This window comes from Schistocerca cancellata, chromosome 8, assembly GCF_023864275.1.
Source record: "Schistocerca cancellata isolate TAMUIC-IGC-003103 chromosome 8, iqSchCanc2.1, whole genome shotgun sequence".
In the NCBI taxonomy this organism is placed as follows: domain Eukaryota; kingdom Metazoa; phylum Arthropoda; class Insecta; order Orthoptera; family Acrididae; genus Schistocerca; species Schistocerca cancellata.
The window spans coordinates 4500015-4526178 of record NC_064633.1 but is presented as its reverse complement, the minus strand read 5'-3'; the positions used below and the strand labels follow the sequence as shown (position 1 = coordinate 4526178).

The following is a 26164-nucleotide window of genomic DNA, read 5'->3' as shown; positions in this document are numbered from 1 at the left end:
GCTACGCCACTCTGTAAAAAGGTGGTGAGCAGTACCGATTTTCTCATTCACTCTTTAATTCGTGGTTCAATAAAAAAACTTACAAAAATTACGTTTCGTCAATTTAAATTAGCGTTCAAAAAAATCTTTTTCCTCTAAAATTCAGTTGGTACTGATTTTGTTTTTCTTTGGGGGAGGGAGGAGTCAGGGGGATACTGGTAATGTGTACGACTTCGTACACAACAGTAAGCAAAGGTGAGCTACAGAGCGGTGTGGCAGTGCGTCGTAGGAAACCTGGACAAGAGCAGGAATAATTTTCGCACAAGTAAACACAGTAAACAGAAGATTTAGTTAACTTGATTTCGCTAAGAGTGAGAAGACTCACTACACATAAAGCAGCGAGAAACAGAGTCCAGGTATCACAATGTCAACAAGCATGAGGCTCCCTAAAGTAAGCACGAACGATGGTATTGGAGCCGCGAATAGGCACCGTCTGCGTAGTGTCACGCAGCGGAGAAGCTCCAAGTGTGAGTGGGCCATCTGGCTGCCACCAGCCGTCCTATATTGCGTCGATGGAATGCTTTTGTAGTACCGTGCTGCTGTAGGCGTGACTCAGCGGGTGTGCTCCATTGGGTCCAATGGATCTCGCATGACCGCTATAAGCATCTGATGCCCACTGTGTGACACCTGTGGGGTGGTACTGATACATGATACCGCGGTTAGTACACTGGAGAACGAAAGAAACTGGTACACCTGGCTAATATCGTCTTGGGTTCCTGCGAGCATGCAGAAATGCCGCAACACGAAGTGGCATCGACTCGACTAATGTCTGAATTAGTGCAGAGGGAACTGACACCAAGAATCCTGCAGGGCTTTCCATAAATCCGTAAGATTACCAGCAAGCGGAGATATCGCCTGAACAGCACGTGCAAGGCATCCCAGATCCGCCAATAATGTTCATGTCTGGGGTGTTTGGTGACCAGCGGAAGTGTTTAAACTCAGAAGAGTGTTCCTGGAGCCACTCTGTACCAATTCGGACGTCTGGGATATCGCATTCTCCTGCTGAAATTGCCCCTGTCCGTCGGAAAGCACAATGGACATGAATGGATGCACGTGATCAGAAGAGTCGTATCTAGACGTATCAGGGGTCTCATATCACTCCAGCTGCACACGCCCCACACCATTACAGAGCCTCTACCAGCTTGAATAGCCCCTGCTGACGTCCACCATCCATGGATTCATGAGGTTGTCTTCATACCCGTACGCGTTCATCCGCTCGATAAGATTTGAAACGAGACTCGTCCGATCAGGCAACATTTTTCCAATCATCAACAGCCAATGTCGATGCTGACAAGCCCAAGCGAGGCGTAAAGCTTCGTGTCGTACAGTATCAACGGTGGGCCTTCGGCTCCAAAAGCCCATATCGATGAATTTTTGTTGAATAGTTCGCACGCTGACACTTGTTAATGGGCGAGCATTGCAATATGCAGCATTTTGCGGAAGGATTTCGCTTCTGTCACATTGAACGATTCTCTTCAGACGTGGTTGGGTGGTCGGTTCCGTTCTTGCAGGATCTTTTTCCGGCCGCAGCGATATCGTAGATTTGATGTTTTACTGGGTTCCTGTTAGTCACGGTATATTCGTGAAATGGTCGTACGGGAAAATCCCCACTTCATCGCTACCTCGGAGATGTTTGTCCCATCGCTCGTGAACCAACTACAACACCACGTTCAAACTCACTTAAATCTTAATAACTTGCCACTGTAGCAGCAACCCATCTAACAGCTCCGCCAGACACTTGTTGACTTATAGGCGTTGCCGACCGCAGCACCGTAGTCTGCCTGTTTATACATCACTGTATTTCAATACGCATGCCTATACCTGTTTCTTTGACGCTTCAGTGTATCTGATTACATTAAGGGGCAATGGTGTCAGATAGATCGGAAACCACTGCTCTATACAAAGTATTTATTTTTATTGGCTGAACATAAGTGATTTTATGTACCTTTCTTAATCCTTTTATGAGTTTCATTTGGGGTGATAATCAGCACTAAATATTCTGCTTTTATCCTCAGCTGGTAAAAAGTGACCAGAGTGACAGAAGTTACAGCTTCCACTAACCTTTCACGCAAATGATTTGAATCACGAGGGAACCACAATTCTTAATACAGACACAGGAAAAGGATAAGACAGAGCGACACCCATAGCTCTTGGATAGAATTTTCACTTAGTATGATGCATGGACGATAGCTCCCTTTAAATGTTAATTCAATTAATCCCACAGCTATCGGGTGGCAAACTTAATGGCAAACTTATGGGAAGTATGCAGGTCTATAAGTTTCCCACCACCCAGAAAAAGTATCCTTCTGTTGATAGCGACCTTGAAACAAAGCATCATACGTGACAATTATCACTATCTTGGTGAAATTTAATATTTATATTTGGAAGAAGCCAGAACACAAAATTCTTCAAAACACTTTTCCAACAGATAAATAGAATGATTTACTTTCACTCTCTCCCTCCCTCTTGATCTCTGACTCTACCACCCTTCTTTCCCCAATCTCTATGTGTCTCACCATTCCCTCTCTGTCCCTTGTCCCTCCATCCTTCCCTCTCCTTCTCTCTCTCGCTTCCTGTCTCTCTCTCTCTCTCTCTCTCTCTTTCTCTCTCTCTCTCTCTCTTCCTGCCTCTCTGTATCCCCCTCTCCCTCTCGTTCTCCTCCCTCCCTCCTGCTCTCTCCCGGCCTCCTGCCCTCTCCCACTTTGTCATCCTACCTCCCCCTCCCTCTAGTTCCCCTCCTTCCTTCCATCTCAGTCTCTGTCCCTGTCGGTCTCTCTCCCTCCATCTCCCTCCCTCCTATGTCACACTTCTCATGCATCCTCGATTGCCCGCATCTCGTGGTCGTGCGGTAGCGTTCTCGCTTACCACGCCCGGGTTCCCGGGTTCGATTCCCGGCGGGGTCAGGGATTTTCTCTGCCTCGTGATGGCTGGGTGTTGTGTGCTGTCCTTAGGTTAGTTAGGTTTAAGTAGTTCTAAGTTCTAGGGGACTGATGACCATAGATGTTAAGTCCCATAGTGCTCAGAGCCATTTGAACCATTTGCATCCTCGATTCGACATCTGCTCCTCCCTACCCCTTTCTCTCTTTCTCATCATCTGTCCCTCCGTCTGCCCCTCTGTCTCCTCTCATCCCTCTCGGTCTATTTTGCTCTCGTTTCTCTTCATCTCTCTCTCTCTTTCTCCAGAAATACACATAAATGTTTATTCTTGCCCTTGTTAAATCAGTAGCTTACTCCATAAATGAAATAGCACATTTCAGTTTGACGTATACTTAATTTTTTGTCGCGCAACGTTTCATCGCTTTCAGGGACGTGCTACCCTGTTCATGGATAAATTTATGCTCAACATATCCAGTCTCCAGCAAGGCATTAACACAATTGTGCTAGCAGCACATCATCTGCGCTACACTCAGCAAGCGATAGCGTGTGTGCTAAGCAGAACTGATCGCCAGCTATCCCACTGAAGCATGCTGACTGAAATACATATAGTAGAGGATCATTACAAGTATTCAGGACTAAACGTAAATGCGAACAATCTTTAGTGAAATATAGTTGCAAATGATGTTAATTTTCGCAGAGCCAACTGAAATAACCATTACATACAAACTACCCTTGTGTCCAAAATTAAAGCAACAAAATGAAATTTTGCAAGCTTGCGTTTATTTTGCCACAAGACTGTGTAAACAGGTGATAGTAAAGTACAAACAATATAAAGAATACAGGCCGCAAACAACTGCAACATGCACAACGGTAGACAAAAATGTTCTTCCTTTTATCCAATTTAACGGATTTTCACTCACATTCCGACAACTGGTTAATGTGCTCAGTATGGGTGTGACCACCTCTGGCAGCCGCAATAAAGGCCCGACAACGACGGGGCGTGCTGTGAATGATGTCATAATCCTCATGTTACGGCAGTAACGTCCATTCTTCCTACGGAGCTGCTCGCGAGTCTTGGAGAGTGCTTGGTGGATGCTGACGTGACACGACCCGTCTTCCTAGTGCCTCCCAGACATGCCCTATGGGATTCGAACCGGGAAAACAAGCTGGGCGTGTTATGCGTGCAATATCTTCAATTTCCACAAAATATCAACCACCTGTGCCTTATGAGGTAGAGCACTGTCGTCCATCAGTATGTCGTCTGAGCCCATAGCACCTCGCAACAACCGCAGATGAGGTCCCAAGATCTCGTCACGGTACCTGACAGCAGTTAAAACTTGCCGATTCACTAGTCCAGTTTCATGAAGATCGTCCAGGAGCTCGGAATTACCTGAGAAAGTAATGAGAAAATTCCCGACCTAGTCTCGCTGCGTTTTTGATCGCCAACTGTTTTTAAATCTTTTAGTATGGCGTGTAGTTAGCAGTAGGATTCGTTAGCGAGTGACAGAAAACAATTTTTGTGTCGATGATGATGGAAAATCATGCGATCATTGATTGATGATCGCATTCCTCCTGAAGCAAACTGCAACAAAATTGAATTGGAACACGTGCTGTTTGTCATTACTGACTTATCATTCGCAGAAAAGAGGCTTCGTTTATTTTTCCACGCATTTATTGTGCAGTAAATGCAAAAAAGCAAGAAGGCGTCATCTGTCACCTGCCACAAATCGTGGCGGAAGTATTCAGCATCTTACGGATGCTTCCTGGCGTCACTGTGGTCACAGATGAGTTCCCGTCGATTACTATAAAACGGAAGTGCGACATTCGACCGCAAAGTTGTTTTTAACTACCTTCAGAACCACAACCGTTTGTGTGCTAACTTATTTATTTGTTACTTATTAGTCTGTTCTTTAACGTTACTGAGTAACTCACCACCTTGGTAACTATGGTGTATCCTCTGCTACGAAAAAATGATAACAAGTTGCAAGGCTAGACTATTCTTCTTTTTCTACAGCTTTTCGCAGTGTTAATATTTATCTTGTCTTTTACATAATTACACAATTAATTTTGAAAAAAGCATGTGACGTATAAAGTACATTTTGATAAGCGAAAACAAATTTTATTGCATTCTTAAGATGAAATTAATAGACGAAAAGAAACATTTAGATATTAAAAGAGTCCCTTTACCTGACTATTGCAAGTGGAAGGGCTTCTGTAAACACATTGAGCCTGCCTCACCTGAAATAGATTATTCTGTTCTACTATGGTTACTACTATATATATGTGTATGTTGTGAGATTATCCCTATGTGGTTTGTGTGTGATGTACCACAGTATTACAAATGATTGAAGCGATTTCATAAATTCACTGTAGCTCCATTCATTGACATATGGTCACGACACACTACAGATACGTAGAAAAACTCATAAAGTTTTGTTAGGCTGAAGCCGCACTTCAGGTTTCTGCCGCCAGAGCGCTCGAGAGCACAGTGAGACAAAATGGCGACAGGAGCCGAGAAAGCGTATGTCGTGCTTGAAATGCACTCACATCAGTCAGTCATAACAGTGCAACGACACTTCAGGACGAAGTTCAACAAAGATCCACCAACTGCTAACTCCATTCGGCGATGGTATGCGCAGTTTAAAGCTTCTGGATGCCTCTGTAAGGGGAAATCAACTGGTCGGCCTGCAGTGAGCGAAGAAACGGTTCAACCCGTGCGGGCAAGTTTCACGCGTAGCCCGCGGAAGTCGACGAATAAAGCAAGCAGGGAGCTAAACGTACCACAGCCGACGGTTTGGAAAATCTTACGGAAAAGGCTAAAGCAGAAGCCTTACCGTTTACAATTGCTACAAGCCCTGACACCCGATGACAAAGTCAATTGCTTTGAATTTTCGGCGCGGTTGCAACAGCTCATGGAAGAGGATGCGTTCAGTGCGAAACTTGGTTTCAGTGATGAAGCAACATTTTTTCTTAATGGTGAAGTGAACAGACACAATGTGCGAATATGGGCGGTAGAGAATCCTCATGCATTCGTGCAGCAAATTCGCAATTCACCAAAAGTTAACGTGTTTTGTGCAATCTCACGGTTTAATGTTTACGGCCCCTTTTTCTTCTGCGAAAAAAACGTTACAGGACATGTGTATCTGGACATGCTGGAAAATTGGCTCATGCCACAACTGGAGACCGACAGCGCCGACTTCATCTTTCAACAGGATGGTGCTCCACCGCACTTCCATCATGATGTTCGGCATTTCTTAAACAGGAGATTGAAAAACCGATGGATCGGTCGTGGTGGAAATCATGATCGGCAATTCATGTCATGGCCTCCACGCTCTCCCGACTTAACCCCATGCGATTTCTTTCTGTGGGGTTATGTGAAAGATTCAGTGTTTAAACCTCCTCTACCAAGAAACGTGCCAGAACTGCGAGATCGCATCAACGATGCTTTCGAACTCATTGATGGGGACATGCTGCGCCGAGTGTGGGAGGAACTTGATTATCGGCTTGATGTCTGCCGAATCACTAAAGGGGCACATATCGAACATTTGTGAATGCCTAAAAAAACTTTTTGAGTTTTTGTATGTCTGTGCAAAGCATTTTGAAAATATCTCAAATAATAAAGTTATTGTAGAGCTGTGAAATCGCTTCAATCATTTGTAATAACCCTGTATTTGTTACAACAGCTACTTCCTCCATCCGCCCGCGCCATAAGCAGCAGATGAGAATCAGAAGGGTGATCTCGAGGCTCGTCTTCCCAAAAGGCACCTCTTATCTTTGTTGTGTGTTCATGTTTGTGTAGTTGAGTCTTATTAAATTGCATATGTGTTTTTATGTACAATATTATAAAGTTCACATGTTTTATACTTTGCATCTTACACAGTTTATGTACTACACAGTTACATGTTTGAAAATAACTTGTTTTACTTTTTACAGACAAGAAAATTCGTTGTTATATTTCTTACTACCAACTTATTCCTAAATCCCACGTATACAGGGTGAAGAAAAATTCGCGCACTCGGTCTTCGCAGCGCGATTTGTCACTTACTAGCAACACAAAAATGTCTCACAGAAAATTTCTTCCTTCGCATATTTCGGCAGATTGGCAATCTGGCAACACTATTACCACATGCATAGTAATACTTGTCTTTTGTGAATCCTCCCTCAATGGTCCCATCGATTAATACCAACTATTTTTCTTGCCACGTTCAGGTCCATTAAATTTTGTTAGAGCCTTACGTCACCAGTAGGATTAGCAACGAACTTCGCAAATAATTTCGATGGGGCCATTTTGGTGTGGGTACAGAGAAAACAGGTTGGAAATTTAGTAGATGCAGTGGCGCGAAACAATTCGCGCTCACGCCATGCAAAATGTTTTTTAAAAGCTGACCAATGAAAATATTTCCATTTCCGGGTTTGCAATATATAACAACAAATGTTTTGTAGAGGACGCTGTATGACGATTAAGACGCCAGATACCGTACCACGCAGACTGCTTTATCAAATTTAAAAAAATAAGCCTCGACCCAGAATAGAACCTTCCACCTCCTGTATACTAACCCAAAACGCTATCCACTGCACCAACTGCAGAGCAATACTGCTACATCCTGCCAGCGGTATTTACTGTACACAAGATTACAGTGTTGCCAGATTGCCGATCTGGAACGTCCATTTGCTGCCCGAAATATGCATAGGCTGAAATCTTGTGAGAGACATTTTTGCGTCACCAGTATGTGAGTTGCAGTATTGTTGCAGTCGTGCGATCTGCTACCATGCCGTATATGTACGAGGGTTAGTCAAATGAAAACCTTAAATTTGTAATAACAAATCGAAATTTCGCGCCGTTATCCTGTAAGTTGATAAGCGTGCTACAAACAGCGTGCAGAATGGCCTGTAGGTGGCAGCATAGTGCAGATGCACACATACTGTGGCAGTATCAGTATAAAGATGGCCACCATACTTTCGACTTGCACCAGGGAAGAACAGCGTTCTGTCATTCGTTTTTGCGTAGAGAAGGTGTGAAACCTATTGAAATTCATCGACGAGTGAACGTTCAGTACACTGATGTATGTTTGTCACAGCAGCAAGTCTACGAATAGAGTAGGAAGTTCGCAAATGGTGTGACCTCAGTGGAAGATGGTCCTCGTCCAGGTCAGGCACGAGTTGTGACTCCACAGAACATTGCAGCAGTTGAATCCATAATGAAGGAAAACCGCCGAGTGACACTGAATGACATTGCAGCATGTTTACAGATTAGTCACAGGTCAGCACACCACATTGTGCATGATGTGCTCCAGTTTCACAAAGTGTCTGCAAGATGGGTGAAACGGTAGCTTACTCCTGAAAGGAGAGAACGACGTGTTGATGCTTGTGAAGAACTTCTTCGGTGCTTTGAACGAGAAGGTGATAGCTTCCTTGCAAAAATCGTTACTGGGGATGAAACCTGGGTTCACTTCCACCAACCGGAAACGAAGAGAGCGAGCAAGGAATGGCGCCATTCCTCATCACCAAAACCAAAGAAGTTTCGAACAGAACCATCAGCAGGGAACGTTATGCTGACTCTCTTTTGGGACGAAAAAGGCGTCATTTTGGAGCATTACATGCCTAGAGGGACCACTGTCACCAGATCTCCTAAAAATCATCTGCGGCCTTCAATCATATCAAAGCGACGTGGATTGCTATCAGCAGGTGTCCTTTTGCAACATGACAATGCAAGGCCCCACACTGCCCGTACAACAGTTGCAACAATCACAGTCCTGCCTTTTGAGTGTCTTCCTCATCCACCATACCAGACCTTGCTCCAAGTGATTTCCATATGTTTGGACCACTCAGAGACGCAATGGAGGAAAGACGTTCAGTTCTGATGAAGAGGTACGCCATGCAGTGCGTGAATGGTTGCATGGACTACCAAAAGAATTTTTTTCTAAAGGAATTTATGCACTTTGTAAGCGCTGGAAGACTTGCATTGAGGGTGGGGGAGATTACGTTGAAAAGTGATATAGCTTTGTACCACTTCTGCACAATAAATAATATTTAAAAAAATATTTAAGGTTTTCTTTTGAGTCACCGCCGTATGTACCTGTATCTGGTGATACTGGTGTGTTGTCATGATCTGTGTCTGTACGCTTATCTGTTTCCATATCAGCCTTTGAATCACTGTTGTCCTACGTATCACGCTGTGGCGTAGAGTGTGTGTCTGATCGTCATCTTGTATACGGACATTACTGCTTACAAGTCTCGAGAATATCAATCCTGTCCATTTCGAGCAATTGGTCAGCTCTGCGAATGATTTTCTATAATAGTTATCAAAATTTAAAAGTCCGCTACATGTATTTTACCTGATGTGTTTTTATCAGATTATGATTCTTATGTAAATGAAGAATACATCTAAGCTCACAGTAGCGACATCTATGAAGCAGATAGGAACACAGATTTCTATTAGCTACTGCACTTCAGTAGTTTTGTATAGCAACGCCAGTTGCGAAATGTCTGTGTGGACGATGTGGCTTATTTTACACCATATTTTAGTTCTACGTGACGGTGCTTTGCTGAGTGTATAAATGTTTTGACGATGCCATTACGGCTTTATCACATTAAGACATGGTGTAAAACAGGTACGCTTTACCTTATTTTATCTGTACATTTCCCAGTTTGTGTGAGAGTATATTGTGATATGTAATGCCATATTGCTTTGTAAGATAGACTACCCATTAGATGTATTTTTTTGTTTTGGAGATATGAAGATGGTCATTACTGACTGAAAACGCCGGCCTTGGTGACCGAGCGGTTCTAGGCGCTACAGTCTGGAACCGCGTGACCGCTACGGTCGCAAGTTCGAATCCTGCCTTGGGCATGGATGTGTGGTGTCCTTAGGTTAGTTAGGTTGAAGTAGTTCTAAGCTCTAGGGGACTGATGACCTCAGAAGTTAAGTCCCATAGTGCTCAGAGCCATTTGAACCATTTTTTTGTTGAGTCCCATAGTGCTCAGAGCCATTTGAACCATTTGACTGAAAACGGTCATCGTCAAAGTCATCAAAGACTGGAATAAAGCAACAAACTGGATTTTCAAGTGTATTGGAAATGACTTTCAAGAAACCCCAACACAGTCACCAGTAGCCCAAAAAGATCTATCCACCACACCAGTTGCAATTTCTGCTCAACAGTATCACGATTTAATATATCTAAAATCGGTTATTCCAAGATATTACGAAGGTCTTCTTTAGAAATAATGTCCAGTAAATTTTGTGAAAAAAAATCTTATCCATTACTCTTTTATGTGATAACCTTTAAAATTAAAATTGAGTTTGTTCAACCTATTTGTTTGCTCAGCTCTGTTAGTAATATTAAAAACCATTTAAATGCAAAAACTCGTGATTTGTTGTTTGTTAACAATTTTTTGTTGAAAAACCTCATATCTTACAAATAAGATCATATATCCCACAAAATAGCAAATATTGTAGCTGCAGCTTATGACAACACATCTTGACAACAGTATATTAAAAATTGTACATATTAGAAATTCTGTTTTTGTTTCCTATAAAATAAATGTATCATAAAAAGGGGTTTTTCTATCCAAACGACTTAACGACCAGTGTAATCATCATCACAACAATTCTCCCCTTTTCTGGTCTCAATGGAGAAGAAATGTCATCAACCGCCGTCCGGGGAGTCTCAAAATACGTCTTCGCTGACCATCGGTGCCCGTTTCGAAACGGGCTCGTCACTGAAGTCGATTCTACTTCAGTCAATAAGACTCCAGCCCGAAGATGTGTCTGGACAGGCCCTGGACAGCAGTGGGATATCAACATGACTGTCTCCCGCCATACCGTCCGATGACATTTATTTTCATGGCAGGACCCTTTTGGTTGTCATCCACGGCACCCTGACAGCGCAATGATACGTCGACGACATTCTACGCCCCGTTTTGTTGACCTTCATGCCAATCTATCCAGGACTTACATTTCATCAAGACGATTCCCCCCCCCCCCCCTCCCCCCCGCACATGGCGAGAGTGTCTACTGCTTTCCTTCGTGCTTTCGAAACCATACCTTGGCCAAGGGGTTTGCCGGACCTTTCCCCAATTGATTGGTTGATTTGAGGGACGGAACCAAACAGATCCACCAGGTCATTTATGTATATTGTGAATAGCAACGGTCCTATGACACTCCCCTGCGGCACACCTGAAATCACTCTTACTTCGGAAGACTTCTCTCCATTGAGAATGACATGCTGCGTCCTGTTATCTAGGAACACCTCAATCCAATCACACAATTGGTCTGATAGTCCATATGCTCTTACTTTGTTCATTAAACGACTGTGGGGAACTGTATCGAACGCCTTGCGGAAGTCAAGAAACACGGCATCTACTTGTGAACCCGTGTCTATGGCCCTCTGAGTCTTGTGGACGAATAGCGCGAGCTGGGTTTCACATGACCGTCTTTTTCGAAACCCATGCTGATTCCTACAGAGTAGATTTCTAGTCTCCAAAAAAGTCATTATACTCGAACACAATACGTGTTCCAAAATTCTACAACTGATCAACGTTAGAGATATAGGTCTATAGTTCTGCACATCTGTTCGACGTCCCTTCTTGAAAACGGGGATGACCTGTGCCCTTTTCCAATCCTTTGGAACGCTACGCTCTTCTAGAGACCTACGGTACACCGCTGGAAGAAGGGGGGCAAGTTGCTTCGCGTACTCTGTGTAAAATCGAACTGGTATCCCATCAGGTTCAGAGGCCTTTCCTCTTTTGAGCGATTTTAATTGTTTCTCTATCCCTCTGTCGTCTATTTCGATATCTTCCATTTTGTCATCTGTGCGACAATCTAGAGAAGGAACTACAGTGCAATCTTCGTCTGTGAAACAACATTGAAAAAAGACATTTAGTATTTCGGCCTTTAGTCTGTCATCCTCTGTTTCAGTACCATTTTGGTCACAGAGTGTCTGGACATTTTGTTTTGATCCACCTACCGCTTTGACATAAGACCAAAATTTCTTAGGATTTTCTGCCAAGTCAGTACATAGAACTTTACTTTAGAATTCATTGAACGCCTCTCGCATAGCCCTCCTCACGCTACATTTCCATTCACGTAATTTTTGTTTGTCTGCAAGGCTTTGGCTATGTTCATGTTTGCTGTGAAGTTCCCTTTGCTTCCGCAGCAGTTTTCTAACTCGGTTGTTGTAGCACGGTGGCTCTTTTCCATCTCTTACGATCTTGCTTGGCACATACTCATCTAACGCATTATGTACGACGGTTTTGAACTTTGTCCACTGATCCTCAACACTATCTGTACTTGAGACAAAACTTTTGTGTTGAGCCAACAGGTACTCTGAAATCTGCTTTTTGTCACTTTTTCTAAACAGAAAAATCTTCCTACCCTTTTTAATATTCCTATTTACGGCTGAAATCATCGATGCCGTAACTGCTTTATGATCGCTGATTCCCTGTTCTGCGTTAACTTTTTCAAATAGTTCGGGTCTGTTTGTCACCAGAAGGTCTAATATGTTATCGCCACGGGTCGGTTCTCTGTTTAACTGCTCAAAGCACTTAAAAAAATTTCACTGGATTCTTTGTCCCTGCCACCCGTTATGAACGTCTGAGTCTCCCAGTCTATAACCTACCTTCTCCCTCCACATCACCTGGTTTAATTCGACTACACTCTTTGAGTTTTGTTGATATTTTGATGATAACTAGAAACCCTGGAGATTTGGTGCTGCAGAAGGATGATAAAGATGGGCTGGGGAGATGCAGCTATCAACGAAGACATGATGAAAAGAACACAGGGAGTCTGATTCTCCTGGATCCAGATCCAAATAAGAGAACACACTCTTAGTAAACTTTAATATTACAGCCGATAGCCAATATTACAGCCGATAGCCAACACAGACTGCGGCTCGGAGGAGCCACAGATTGCGGCTCACGATTGCCTACGGGGGGCGTGCGCAGCACATCACGTGGGCCGAGCCACATGTAGCAACACGGCCAGGCAGGCTCTGCGACCCAGTGTAGTGCAGTCCGTTTGATCAGCTGCCGTGCATCACACCATTCTGCTTGTTGGATTTCGACCCTGCATTGCACCTGGACTTTTTTGTTTCCATTATTGTTTTTTATTGAGTGCTTTGTTCATACAGAAATTGTTTTTGTTTACAGGTTATGCGTTCGTATCAGGAGGAGTCAAAAAAATACAGTCACTGGGACATTAGCAGGACGAGTTATTGAGGAGTTGCTACATATGCCAAAGGATGCCATACATGTGCGATGTAGGGCGTGGTACCGTTGGGAAAATGAAGAGGAAGGCAGAAGAGTGGAATCTCGTATTGGTGCATACCAACATATAATCTCTTTTCAAGACACTATAAATTTAAAATGAAAGAATGCTAAGATCAGTCGTTAATAATATGAATTTATTGCAGAATAGTTTCGACTATAGAATAGCCATGACTGATGCTAGAGGTAACAGAAACAAATAAGTTACAAGGCACAGTGCACAGCAGTAAAAACAAAAATAAGAAAAATATGTAATATACATCTCCCAATGTAGTCACATCAGACTTGTACTTACACACATACCTCTTTCAAATCTGAATACATGATCACACCTATAAAAGTACTGAGAGAAAGGAGCAGCGTATCTGACAGAACACAAACATGAACTGAAGTTATTGTTTACATACTACCACAGCACCAACAGTTTGACCACCTGGGCCAAGAGCAGCCTCTCTGTGGTTAAATAGTCAAGCTAAAGTTTATTTTCGTAAAAATATCAAGATAGGTGCATATCGTTACATCTAGATTGGTAAGTATAGACGTAACATAGGCCGTTAATATCAGAAGCTACCCAATACCGTCACTGCCATCTGTTAGTTTTCGCACATAGATTCGAATTCACATATAGTCGTTATGCTGAGTCCTTCACAGAACGTCATGTTTTGCACTTCCTTGTCCTTTTCCGCGTCACTGTTTTATATTTGCTGCGCGGGGGTTTAGGCGAGCGGTCCGAGGCGCTGCAGTCATGGACAGTGCGGCTGGTCCCGGCGGAGGTTCGAGTCCTCCATCGGGCATGGGTGTGTGTGTGTTTGTCCTTAGGATAATTTAGGTTAAGTAGTGTGTAAATGGTTCAAATGGCTTGAGCACTATGGGACTTAACATCTGAGGTCATCAGTCCCTAGAACTTAGAACTACTTAAACCTAACTAACCTAAGGACATCACACACATCCATGCCCGAGGCAGGATTCGAACCTGCGACCGTAGCAGTCGCGCTGTTCCAGACTGAAGCGCCTAGAACCGCTCGGCCACCACGGCCGGCAAGTAGTGTGTAAGCTTAGGGACTGATGACCATAGCAGTTAAGTCCCATAAGATTTCACACACATTTGAAATTTTATATTTTAGATAAGGTTGCTGTTTTATTAAATTTTATATCACATTACGTTTGTACAAGAATAAGACTATGATTGTTTAAATTTTATGCATTTATATGCAAATGTGTTCTCTCGCCAGTCATAGATGGCACTTCCTACCTTTTGTAACCCGTTTTTCGAAACACTGACATGTCTATATTTGTATTAACATTATTAATTTAGTTTTTATAAATCTTTTGCTAACAGTGTATGTCACGTCTATATTTATCAATGTAGATGTAATGGCATGCCCCTATCTTGATATTTTTTTTAAAATGAACTTTAGCTTCATTATTTTCCCACACAGAGGGCGTTCTTGGTCGAGGTGGCCAAAACGTTGGTGCTGCTGTAAACTGTAAACAATAACTTCAGTTCATGTTCGTATTCTGTCATGTATGCTGCTACTCTTTTTCCCTATGTTTATAGGTGTGACTATGTATTCAAATTTGAAAGAGATATATGTTTAAGCACAAGTTTGATGTGACCACGTTGGCAGATGTGTGGTACATATTTTTCTTCTTTGTATTTTTATTGAGGTACACTATCTTGTATCTTATTGTTTCTGTTACCTCTAGGACTGATGATGACTATTCTCTAGTCAAAATGGATCTGCAGTAAATTCAGATTATTTGTGACTGATCGCTGCATTCTTCCGTTTGCATATCCAACGCTCTCTGCACAAGGGACTGCTATGGAATCGAACATAAGTACTATCAACTCCGTTCAACAGATCTACCGACACCATCGGCAAATTTCAAAGGTTTAAATCTTCTAGCTGAACTTTAACTCCCTTTCCAAAACTCTCTTTGGTTTCCTTTATCGCCTGAGCCGTGGTGTGCCTTTTCTGGCACACCAGCTCTTTGGCAGTACTATCGATTACACGACTGTACTATAATGTCTGCCCCTGTTGTGATCTGGCGGTGGGTATCTGCGGTAGCGGAGTTGGTCGTCGGACTCACTACGAGGCGCTAGGACGTGCTTGAGGGGACGAAGGAGCAAAACACGCTGGCTCGGCCAGTCTACCTTGCAGGACGGTCGCGAGTTTGTGGTGCACCTGCCTGACGTCAACTCCGGGCGCTACTCGTCGCCTTGTCTTGGTACCTGGTCTCTCGAACAGACCATTTCCTCGAGACCATCTCGAACAACGCTCTCCATCGAAGGTGTAAGTGGCTTTGGTGCCTTCGTTTCGTGGAACCGTTTGCGTTGTAGCGAGTGTCACTTGTAGGTTGGTTGGATGGTCTAGTGTATGTGTTGACAAAATAAGAGGAGCCGGCAAGAGGTGTGACCGGAAGGAGACCAGCAGTCAATACTTCCTTCAGGAAATCAGCATTCCCGAAAGATGTAGTAAATGTAAACTATTGAAGATATTAGGTCATAGTCAAGTTGTAATTTGCTGCATACCAAACTTCAACAATTCAGTTACATTGCAGACCTATGCAAGGAAATTAAGGTGCACAAAACCTAGTTTGTGCTGATGGCGTGCATTTGAATAACGTAATATTATCTTGAAATTTCTCCATTTCATCTTGTACGCATTGTCGGTCCTTATCGTATGTGGAAATACTGTTTGGAAAACTATGAGAGTGTAAAGGTCTGATACTACACCTTCAGCATTGGATTTGTGTACATCTCTTAGTTTCATTGTTTTACAGCAAAGTTGTGCATTTTAATAACGTAATAGCATCTCGAAATTTTTCCATTTCATCATTGTACACATTGTCGGTCTTAATCATGTGTGGAAATATTGTTTGGGAACCTATGAGGGTGTAAAGGTCTGATACTACATTTTCATCATTGGATTTGTGTACATTTCTTAATTTAAATGTTTTACAGCATTGATATTGCTGCAATATATGTCACTTCTATTAATAGCACTTATTGGTTTTTTTTAATTTACATTATTGATCTCTTAACTTATACTACTTGATGTTTGTTTGGTGTTTATCGTGTTTTCTACGGTCTGTTTGTGTTCCAGTCTTCGAGTTAAGTTAAGTCATCTTTTACCCAGGTCAGCCTGGTGTCACAGCCCGTTTGATAAACTCGCATATATAATTTAAAAAAATTAAATTGTGCTTGCCAATGAATTATATTAAGTGTAATGTCTTACTTCTGATATATATATTTCGTGCCACATTCCACATTTCTTTAAATCACTTCTGATGTAATTTACTGTTCGTTAAGTGATTGTAATTTGGTGCATGCTTAGGAAGGAAGCTGTCATTTTTCGATATTATCTTAATGATGGCCATATGTTTGTTGTATGATAACTATTTGGTTAAAATAAATTGTTATCTTATTTGTTGAATTGCTAATTGTTGTGTTTAAGGAGTGAAATTATAGAGGCCTTGACCTTCCATGCTAAGTGTACCCTTCATCCCTATTTCCGAAGTCGCACTGCCTGTTCCACATGCCCAGTGAATATTCTCTGTGTGTGAAAGACGTACAGTCACTCATACACTCTCTATAGGAAGCCTCCTTAATTCTTACTAACATTAAGTCAGTATACGATGCTTCCACAGTCATTCGGTACCATTTTTACATCTACATCTACATACATACTCTGCAATTCACCATACGGTGCGTGGCGGAGGGTACCCTGTTCCACTCCCAAACAGAACGAGGGAAAAATGACTGCCTATACGCCTCTGTACGAGCCCTAATCTCGCTTTATCTTATCTTTGTGGTCTTTCCGCGACATTTAAGTTGGCGGCAGTAAAATTGTACTGCTGTCAGCCTCAAATGCTGGTTCTCTAAATTTTCTCAGTAGCGATTCACGAAAAGAACGCCTCCTTTCCTCTAGAGACTCCCAATCGAGTTCCTGAAGCATTTCCGTAACACGCGCGTGATGATCAGACCTACCAGTAACAAATCTAGCAGCCCGCCTCTGAATTGCTTCTATGTTCTCCCTCAATCCGACCTGATAGGGATCCCAAACGCTCGAGCAGTACTCAAGAATAGGTCGTATTAGTGTTTTATAAGCGGTCTCCTTTACAGATGAACCACGTCTTCCCAAAATTCTACCACTGAACCGAAGACGACTATCCGCCTTCCCCACAACTGCCATTACATGCTTGTCCCACTACATATCGCTCTGCAATGTTACGCCCAAATATTTAATCGACGTGATTGTGTCAAGCACTATACTACTAATGGAGTATTCAAACATTACGGGATTCTTTTTCCTATTCACTTGCATTAATTTACATTTATCTATATTTAGAGTTAGCTGCCATTCTTTACACCAATCACAAATCCCGTCCAAGTCATCTTCTATCCTCCTACAGTCACTCAACGACGATACCTTCCCGTACATCACAGCATCATCAGCAAACAGCCGCACATTGCTATCCACCCTATCCAAAAGATCATTTATGTAGATAGAAAACAAGGACAACGTACTGGGTTCTGTTACTGAACAAGTCTTCGAGCCACTCACAAATTTGGGAACCAATCCCATATGCTCGTACCTTAGTTAGGAGTCTGCAGTGGGGCACCGAGTCAAACGCTTCCCGGAAGTCAAGGAATATGGCATCCGTCTGATACCCTTCATCCATGGTTCGCAAGATATCGTGTGAAAAAAGGGCGAGTTACGTTTCGCAGGAGCGATGCTTTCTAAGGCCGTGCTGATGCATGGACAGCAACTTCTCTGTCTCAAGGAAATTCATTATATTCGAACCAGTAAGGACAAAAATTGAAGCTGTGATGCAGTTAAAAGAAGACGTGTGGCGCATATTGCAGGGGCTCGCAGCTTTGCGTCGCGAAATGCTTACGTCGACGAGGGCCTGCGCGTCGCTGGCGGTGATGTTCTCGTGCCCGAAGTAGAAGTCGCGCAGCTTCAGGGCGGCCTCCTCGCGCTGCTGCGGCGTCGGCAGGTGCAGCTGCGGGGACACCGCCGCCACGAAGCTGTCGCTCAGCTGCTGCAGCGCCGCCGCGTCGTCCAGGTACTGCTTGCCTGCAACACACAGTAGGCGCGCTGCTTACCACAGTCTGATCCTGTCGAGGGTGCTCCAGCTGCCACCGTCCGTTCCCTAGCCGTCCCTTCCCGTCCAGTCCGCGAATGGTGCAAGGCAAGAATACAATAAAGATAAAAAAAATGGAACCGCAAAAATACAGACCCATATCCTCAGCATATCCTTGCTGTAGAATTCTTGAACATACACTCCTGGAAATTGAAATAAGAACACCGTGAATTCATTGTCCCAGGAAGGGGAAACTTTATTGACACATTCCTGGGGTCAGGTACATCACATGATCACACTGACAGAACCACAGGCACATAGACACAGGCAACAGAGCATGCACAATGTCGGCACTAGTACAGTGTATATCCACCTTTCGCAGCAATGCAGGCTGCTATTCTCCCATGGAGACGATCGTAGAGATGCTGGGTGTAGTCCTGTGGAACGGCTTGCCATGCCATTTCCACCTGGCGCCTCAGTTGGACCAGCGTTCGTGCTGGACGTGCAGACCGCGTGAGACGACGCTTCATCCAGTCCCAAACATGCTCAATGGGGGACAGATCCGGAGATCTTGCTGGCTAGGGTAGTTGACTTACACCTTCTAGAGCACGTTGGGTGGCACGGGATACATGCGGACGTGCATTGTCCTGTTGGAACAGCAAGTTCCCTTGCCGGTCTAGGAATGGTAGAACGATGGGTTCGATGACGGTTTGGATGTACCGTGCACTATTCAGTGTCCCCTCGACGATCACCAGTGGTGTACGGCCAGTGTAGGAGATCGCTCCCCACACCATGATGCCGGGTGTTGGCCCTGTGTGCCTCGGTCGTATGCAGTCATGATTGTGGCGCTCACCTGCACGGCGCCAAACACGCATATGACCATCATTGGCACCAAGGCAGAAGCTACTCTCATCGCTGAAGACGACACGTCTCCATTCGTCCCTCCATTCACGCCTGTCGCGACACCACTGGAGGCGGGCTGCACGATGTTGGGGCGTGAGCGGAAGACGGCCTAACGGTGTGCGGGACCGTAGCCCAGCTTCATGGAGACGGTTGCGAATGGTCCTCGCCGATACCCCAGGAGCAACAGTGTCCCTAATTTGCTGGGAAGTGGCGGTGCGGTCCCCTACGGCACTGCGTAGGATCCTACGGTCTTGGCGTGCATCCGTGCGTCGCTGCGGTCCGGTCCCAGGTCGACGGGCACGTGCACCTTCCGCCGACCACTGGCGACAACATCGATGTACTGTGGAGACCTCACGCCCCACGTGTTGAGCAATTCGGCGGTACGTCCACCCGGCCTCCCGCATGCCCACTATACGCCCTCGCTCAAAGTCCGTCAACTGCACATACGGTTCACGTCCACGCTGTCGCGGCATGCTACCAGTGTTAAAGACTGCGATGGAGCTCCGTATGCCACGGCAAACTGACTGACACTGACGGCGGCGGTGCACAAATGCTGCGCAGCTAGCGCCATTCGACGGCCAACACCGCGGTTCCTGGTGTGTCCGCTGTGCCGTGCGTGTGATCATTGCTTGTACAGCCCTCTCGCAGTGTCCGGAGCAAGTATGGTGGGTCTGACACTCCGGTGTCAATGTGTTCTTTTTTCCATTTCCAGGAGTGTATTTTAATAAATTTCCTTGAGGTAGCAAAGCCTACATTCCTAAATCGACACAGATTTGGAAAGCATCACTCATGCGAAACTCAACTTGGCTTTTTCTCGCATCATATCCTGTGAACCATGGATGAACGGCATCAGGCAGATTCCATACCTCTAGTTTTCCAGAAAACGTCTGGCACAGTTCCGCACTGTCGACTGTTAACAAAAGTCCAATCATTCGGCATAGGTTCTCAGGTATGTGATTGGCTCGCACACTTTTAAGTGACAGAGGCCAGTACGTTGTCCCTGAAGGAAAGTGTTCATCGGAGACAAAATTATCGTCGTCAGTGCGCCAGGGAAGTGCGGTAGGACCTCTCCAGTAGTCCGCAGCTCGTGGTCTAGTGGCTAGCGTTGCTTCCTCTGTATCACGGGGTCCCGGGTTCGATTCGTGGCCGGGTTGGGATTTTATCTGCCCAGAGACTGGGTCTTTGTATTGTCCTCATCATTTCATTATCATTCGTGAAAGCGGCTAGATTGGACTGTGTAAAGAATGGGACTTTGTACGGACGCTGATGACCACGCAGATGAGCGCCCGACAAACCAATTATCATCATCATAATCATCATCACCTCGGCCGTGGCGTACTTCCTTCCAGCCACGTCGACGGATCGAGGTCCTCCTTACTCGTCTTCGCATCGGCCACAGCCCTATGACGCATGGATTTTTACTCTGGTTAGGGGACCCTCCGATGTGTGGTGCTTGTGGCGTGCAGATCACGGTGCACCACATTTTATTGGACTGCATTTTATTTGCTAACCAGCGGATTTGCCGGCGGATCTGCAATCTATTTTATGGAATCATCAAACGAATGTGGTTCGAATTTTAAAGTTTTGTGAATTGTCCCACGTTTTCAACAAGATTTTAGGGATATGTTTTCAAAGTGTCGACAGGGTGGCTGGCTCACCCAAGTTTTTTGTACTCGTAAGTGGTTAGCCAGTCATATTTCCCTGTTCTGTCTTTTAGCTCTTCTGTGTTTGGTTTTCCCTCTGTTTTAATTTATTGATTAGCTATCTTCCCTCCTCACTGGTTTCAGTGCATGTGAGCGTGCCTGTGCGATAGAGTAATTGTGTGGTCATTTCGTGGGCATGTGTGTACGACACTTTTCGTTCTTATCCACATTCGTTTATTTCAATCATTGTTAGGGCGCTGATAACCTCGCCGTTGGTCGTCCATAAGGTCCTCAAAACACACACACACACACCTCCCGTTTTCTGTATGCATAAATGATCTTACAGACAGGGTGAGCAACATTCTGCCACTGTTTGCTGCTGATGTTGTATTGCACGGAAAAGTGTCAACATTCAGTGGCTGTAGTAGAATACAGGATGACTTATAAAGGAGTTTCATTTGTTGCAATGGATGGCAGCTCATTCTAAAAATGTAGAAAAATGTAAGTTGACAAGTGTCACTCCATTCCGGACTGATTCGTCTCATTCTCATTTCACTCCTTGCATTTAATTTTCACTTCTGAGTCATTCTTGTACTGATTGCAGTCTCTGACGGCAAAAAATCAAAACATCAAAAAATTATTAATGTAGACTAATGAAATTTCTGAAATATATTTGTCTAGGTAACATATTTAAGTGATTAACATTGCAAGATCATAGGTTAATGTACGCACGAGATAAGCCATTGCAAATGTGAAATGCTGGTACATCAGTAATCGGTGTAAGCGTCAGAATGTCGAATGCAAGCAAACAAACGTGCATGCATTGTGTTGTACAGGTGCCAGATATCAGTTTTGGGGTGGACTTTCACGCCTGTCGCACTTGGCCGGTCAACACAGCGACAGTTAATAGTGGTTGTGGATGACGTTTGAGTTGTCCAATGATGTGACATATGTGCCCGATTGTAGACAGGTCTGGTGATCGAACAGGTCAAGGCAACTTGTTGGCACTCTGTAGATGATGTTGCGTTAGAACAGTAGTACGTGGTCGAGCGTTATCCTGTTGAAAAACACACCCTGGAATGCTGTTCATGAATGGCAGCACGACAGGTCGAATCAGCAGACTTACGTACAAATTTGCAATCAGGGTGCGTGGGATAACCACAACAGTGCTCCTGTTGTCAATCGAAATCGCACCCAGATCAAAACTCCAGTTGCAGGTTCAGTGTGTTTAGCACGCACACGGGTTGGTTGCAGGCGCTCAACTGGCCTCCTTCTAACCAACATACGACCATTACTGACTCCAAGGCAGAAACAAATTTGATCATAAAACACAACAGACCTCCACCCTGCCTCGAATTAGCTCCCCTTTGACACCACTGGAGTCGCAAATGGCGGTGGTTTGAGGTCAGTGGAATGCACGCTACAGGTGTAAGTAGGCTGTTTAGGTTCTTATATTGGTAACGCCACCGCCACGTAGTGCTCTGTATGAAAATCACTGGCTGTGCTGTGTGCAGTCTGTGGCTGGTTGGCATTGTTGTAATTTGCTATTGTAGTGTTGGGCAGTTGGCTGTTAACAGCGCGTAGCGTTGCGCAATTGGAGGTGAGCCGCCAGCAGTGGTGGATATGGGGAAGTGAGATGGCGGATTTTTGAGAGCGGATGATCTGGACGTGTGTCCACCAGAAACAGTACATTTGTAAGACTGGATGCCATGAACTGCTATATATATTATGACTTTTGAACACTATTAAGATAAATACATTGTTTGTTCTCTATCAAAATCTTTCATTTGCTAACTATTCCTATCAGTAGTTAGTGCCTTCAGTAGTTTGAATCTTTTATTTAGCTGGCAGTAGTGGCGCTCGCTGTTTTGCAGTAGTTCGAGTAACGAAGATTTTTGTGAGGTAAGTGATTTGTGGAAGGTATAGGTTAATGTTAGTCAGGGCCATTCTTTTGTAGGGATTACTGAAAGTCAGATTGTGTTGCGCTAAAAAATATTGTGTGTCAGTATAGTGTTGATCAGAATAAGTAAAGAGAGTAATGTCTGAGTACGTTCAGTTTTGCTCAGCTGTTTGAAAATCAAATAATGTAAGAGGTTTATCAGCACAGTAATTCAATAATTTTTCTAAGGGGACGTTTCACAGGGCGTCTGGCTTGGAGTTGTCCTTGAGGTAACCTATTCGCAAGAGTTCGTTGTGTCACAGCGGTGCCAACTGCTTCCGAAATTGGGTATACGCCGAACACGACGATCTTACCTCTCAGTAGTGCCACGTGGCCGTCCGGAGCCCGGTTTTCTTGCGAACGTCCGTTGTCGTCACCATCGCTGGCAGCAATCACGTACAGTGGCTACATTCCTACCAACTCTTTCTCTAATATCGCAGAAGAAATATCCAGTTTCTCGTAGGCCTATTGCACGACCTTGTTCACTCCGTGAGGTCTTGATAATACTGTCTTTGTCATCTTAAAGGCATTCTTGACTAACATCAGTTCGCCACGTCCAATCTCGAAAGTAACTAACGCTCCGACCGTTATAGCGTGTATGTAAAGCAAACCTTATTTGCGCCCTCATAGTGGCGTACTAGCGTTACTGACACGATATTTGAATATACATCATCTCTGAGGTGTAGAAAGAAGCCTGTCAACTATTGTTGACGTCACACAGCTCCTTCTCGGTATTGTGATTTTTTTCCCGTCAATTTAGATCCTCCCCGATGTTATTCAATGTGTATATTGAGCAAGCAGTAAAGGAAACAAAAGAAAAATTCGGAGTAGGTATTAAAATCCATGGAGAAGAAATAAAAACTTTGAGGTTCGCCGATGACATTGTAATTCTGTCAGAGACAGCAAAGGACTTGGAAGAGCAGTTGAATGGAATGGATGGTGTCTTGAAGGGAGGATATAAGATGAACATCAACAAAAGCAAAACGAGGATAATGGAATGTAGTCGAATTAAGTCGGGTGGTGTTGAGGGTATTAGATTAGGAAATGAGACACTTAAAGTAGTAAAGGAGTTTTGCTATTTGGGGAGCAAAATAACTGATGATGGTCGAAGTAGAGAGGATATAAAATGTAGACTGGCAATGGCAAGGAAAGCGTTTCTGAAGAAGAGAAATTTGTTAACATCGAGTATAGACTTAAGTGTCAGGAAGTCATTTCTGAAAGTATTTGTATGGAGTGTAGCCTTGTATGGAAGTGAAACATGGACGGTAAATAGTTTGGACAAGAAGAGAATAGAAGCTTTCGAAATGTGGTGCCACAGAAGAATGCTGAAGATGAGATGGGTAGATCACATAACTAATGAGGAAGTATTGAATAGGATTGGGGAGAAGAGAAGTTTGTGGCACAACTTGACCAGAAGAAGGGATCGGTTGGTAGGACATGTTCTGAGGCATCAAGGGATCACCAATTTAGTATTGCAGGGCAGCGTGGAGGGTAAAAATCGTAGGGGGAGACCAAGAGATGAATACACTAAGCAGATTCAGAAGGATGTAGGTTGCAGTAGGTACTGGGAGATGAAGAAGCTTGCACAGGATAGAGTAGCATGGAGAGCTGCATCAAACCAGTCTCAGGACTGAAGACCACAACAACAACAACAATTTAGATCAAAGCTGATTAGCAACCTCAGTGACTGCACTGATTAAGCTGTCGGTTACTATTTTAAAGTTCTTCCCACACTGGGTGATGTTGAATTTTTCTGTAGCTGCATGTCTGGGTCGCGCAATGAGCCGAGGAAGGGACTGACGAGTTTCGGTGACTTCAGGCTATTCTCTGGGGGTTCGTTTCCATATCTAAGAAAGCAGGCGCCAAGGGTTGGTGAAACACGAGAAGGGCAGGTAGTCCGCAAACTGTGCATCTTTACAGGCCAAAGTTATTCGGTCAGAGAAGCGCGCTATAGAATTTTGTTTGCTGTGGCCGGCAGCCTTTCTAGAGTGCAGGAGAGTGGGAAGCCACTCGCAGATAAAAATTTCTCTTTTCATACGAGTTAGGTACTTGAGTTTGTTTCAGAATTTCTGTTCTTCCTCTGTGGAAGCGAGGTACTGTCAGCCATTGTCATACTAACTAAATTAAGAATAATGCTGATACATGGTGAAACAACGCTCTGGTGGGTGGTTTGCGGGTTTAAAGCACCTCGGGATATGACCATGCGGTGCATTTGACCTGCGGTCGTCGCACGGTGGCGCTGGCAGCAGCCCACATACGCAGAGGTGTCCATGTCAAGAGTACAGTGCAGCGAGTAAGTGTGCAGACGTTTTCAAACTGTGTGGCTCAAAGAACACATACTGACTACGTTATGCGGGATAGAATACTAGCGCGACCGGAGGCTGGTCAAACACAGCAGGTCGTAGCACGGGCCCTCCGCGTGCCACAAAGTGTGATCTCAAGATTATGGCAACGATTCCATCGGACAGGAAATGTGTCCAGGCGCTACAGTACGGGACCTCCACAGTGTACAACAAGACAAGAAGACCGATATCTCACTATCAGTGCCCACAAACGGCCATGAGTACTGCAGGTAGCCTTGCTCGGGACCTTACCGTAGCCACTATAAAAGTTGTCTCCAGACACACAGTCTTCAGACGACTGAACAGACATTGTTTATTCGCCCGGAGACCTGCAGTGTGCATTCCACTCACCCCTGTTCACAGGATAGCCCATAAAGCCTGGTGTCATTGGAACAGTGGTTTCAGGTTATGTTCACAGACGAGTCCAGGTATAGTCTGGCGTGAACCAGAAACCAGATACCAACCCCTTAATGTCCTTGAAAGGGACCTGTATGGAGGTCGTGGTTTGATGGTGTGGGGTGGTGCGCGTACATCCTTTCATGACTTTGACAGAGGAACTGTAACAGGTCAGGTGTATCGGGACGCCATTTTGCACCAGTATGTCCGCCTTTTCAGGGGTGCAGTGGGTCCCACCTTCCTCCTGATGCATGATAACGCACGGCCCCACCGAGCTGCCATCGTGGAGGAGTACTTGAAACAGAAGATATCAAGCGAATGGAGTGGCCTGCCTGTTCTCCAGACCTAAACTCCATCGAGCACGTCTGGGATGCTCTCGGTCGACGTATTGCTACACGTCTTCAAACTCCTACGACACTTCAGGAGCTCCGACAGGCACTGGTGCAAGAATGGGAGGCTATACCCCAGCAGCTGCTCGACCACCTGATCCAGAGTATGCCAACCCGTTGTGCGGCCCGTGTACGTGCGCATGGTGATATCCCATTTGATGTCGAGCTACATGCGCACGAAACAGTGGCGTTTTGTACCACATGTGTTTCGGGACGGTTTTCCCAACTTATCACCAATACCGTGGACTTACAGATCTGTGTCGTGTGCGTTCCATATGTGCC

At 44.5% G+C, this 26164-nt stretch overlaps 1 protein-coding gene across 1 annotated transcript in view; it reads right to left on the bottom strand.

Annotated features, from left to right (window-relative positions):
* The window catches only part of LOC126094747 (carboxylesterase 4A-like), a 136274-nt gene that overhangs the window by 23902 nt on the left and 86208 nt on the right, over window positions 1-26164 (bottom strand). The window contains exon 7 of the mRNA XM_049909297.1: window positions 18082-18263. Within this exon, the coding sequence (XP_049765254.1) occupies window positions 18082-18263 (182 nt within the window). The remainder of the gene's footprint in view (window positions 1-18081; window positions 18264-26164) is intronic.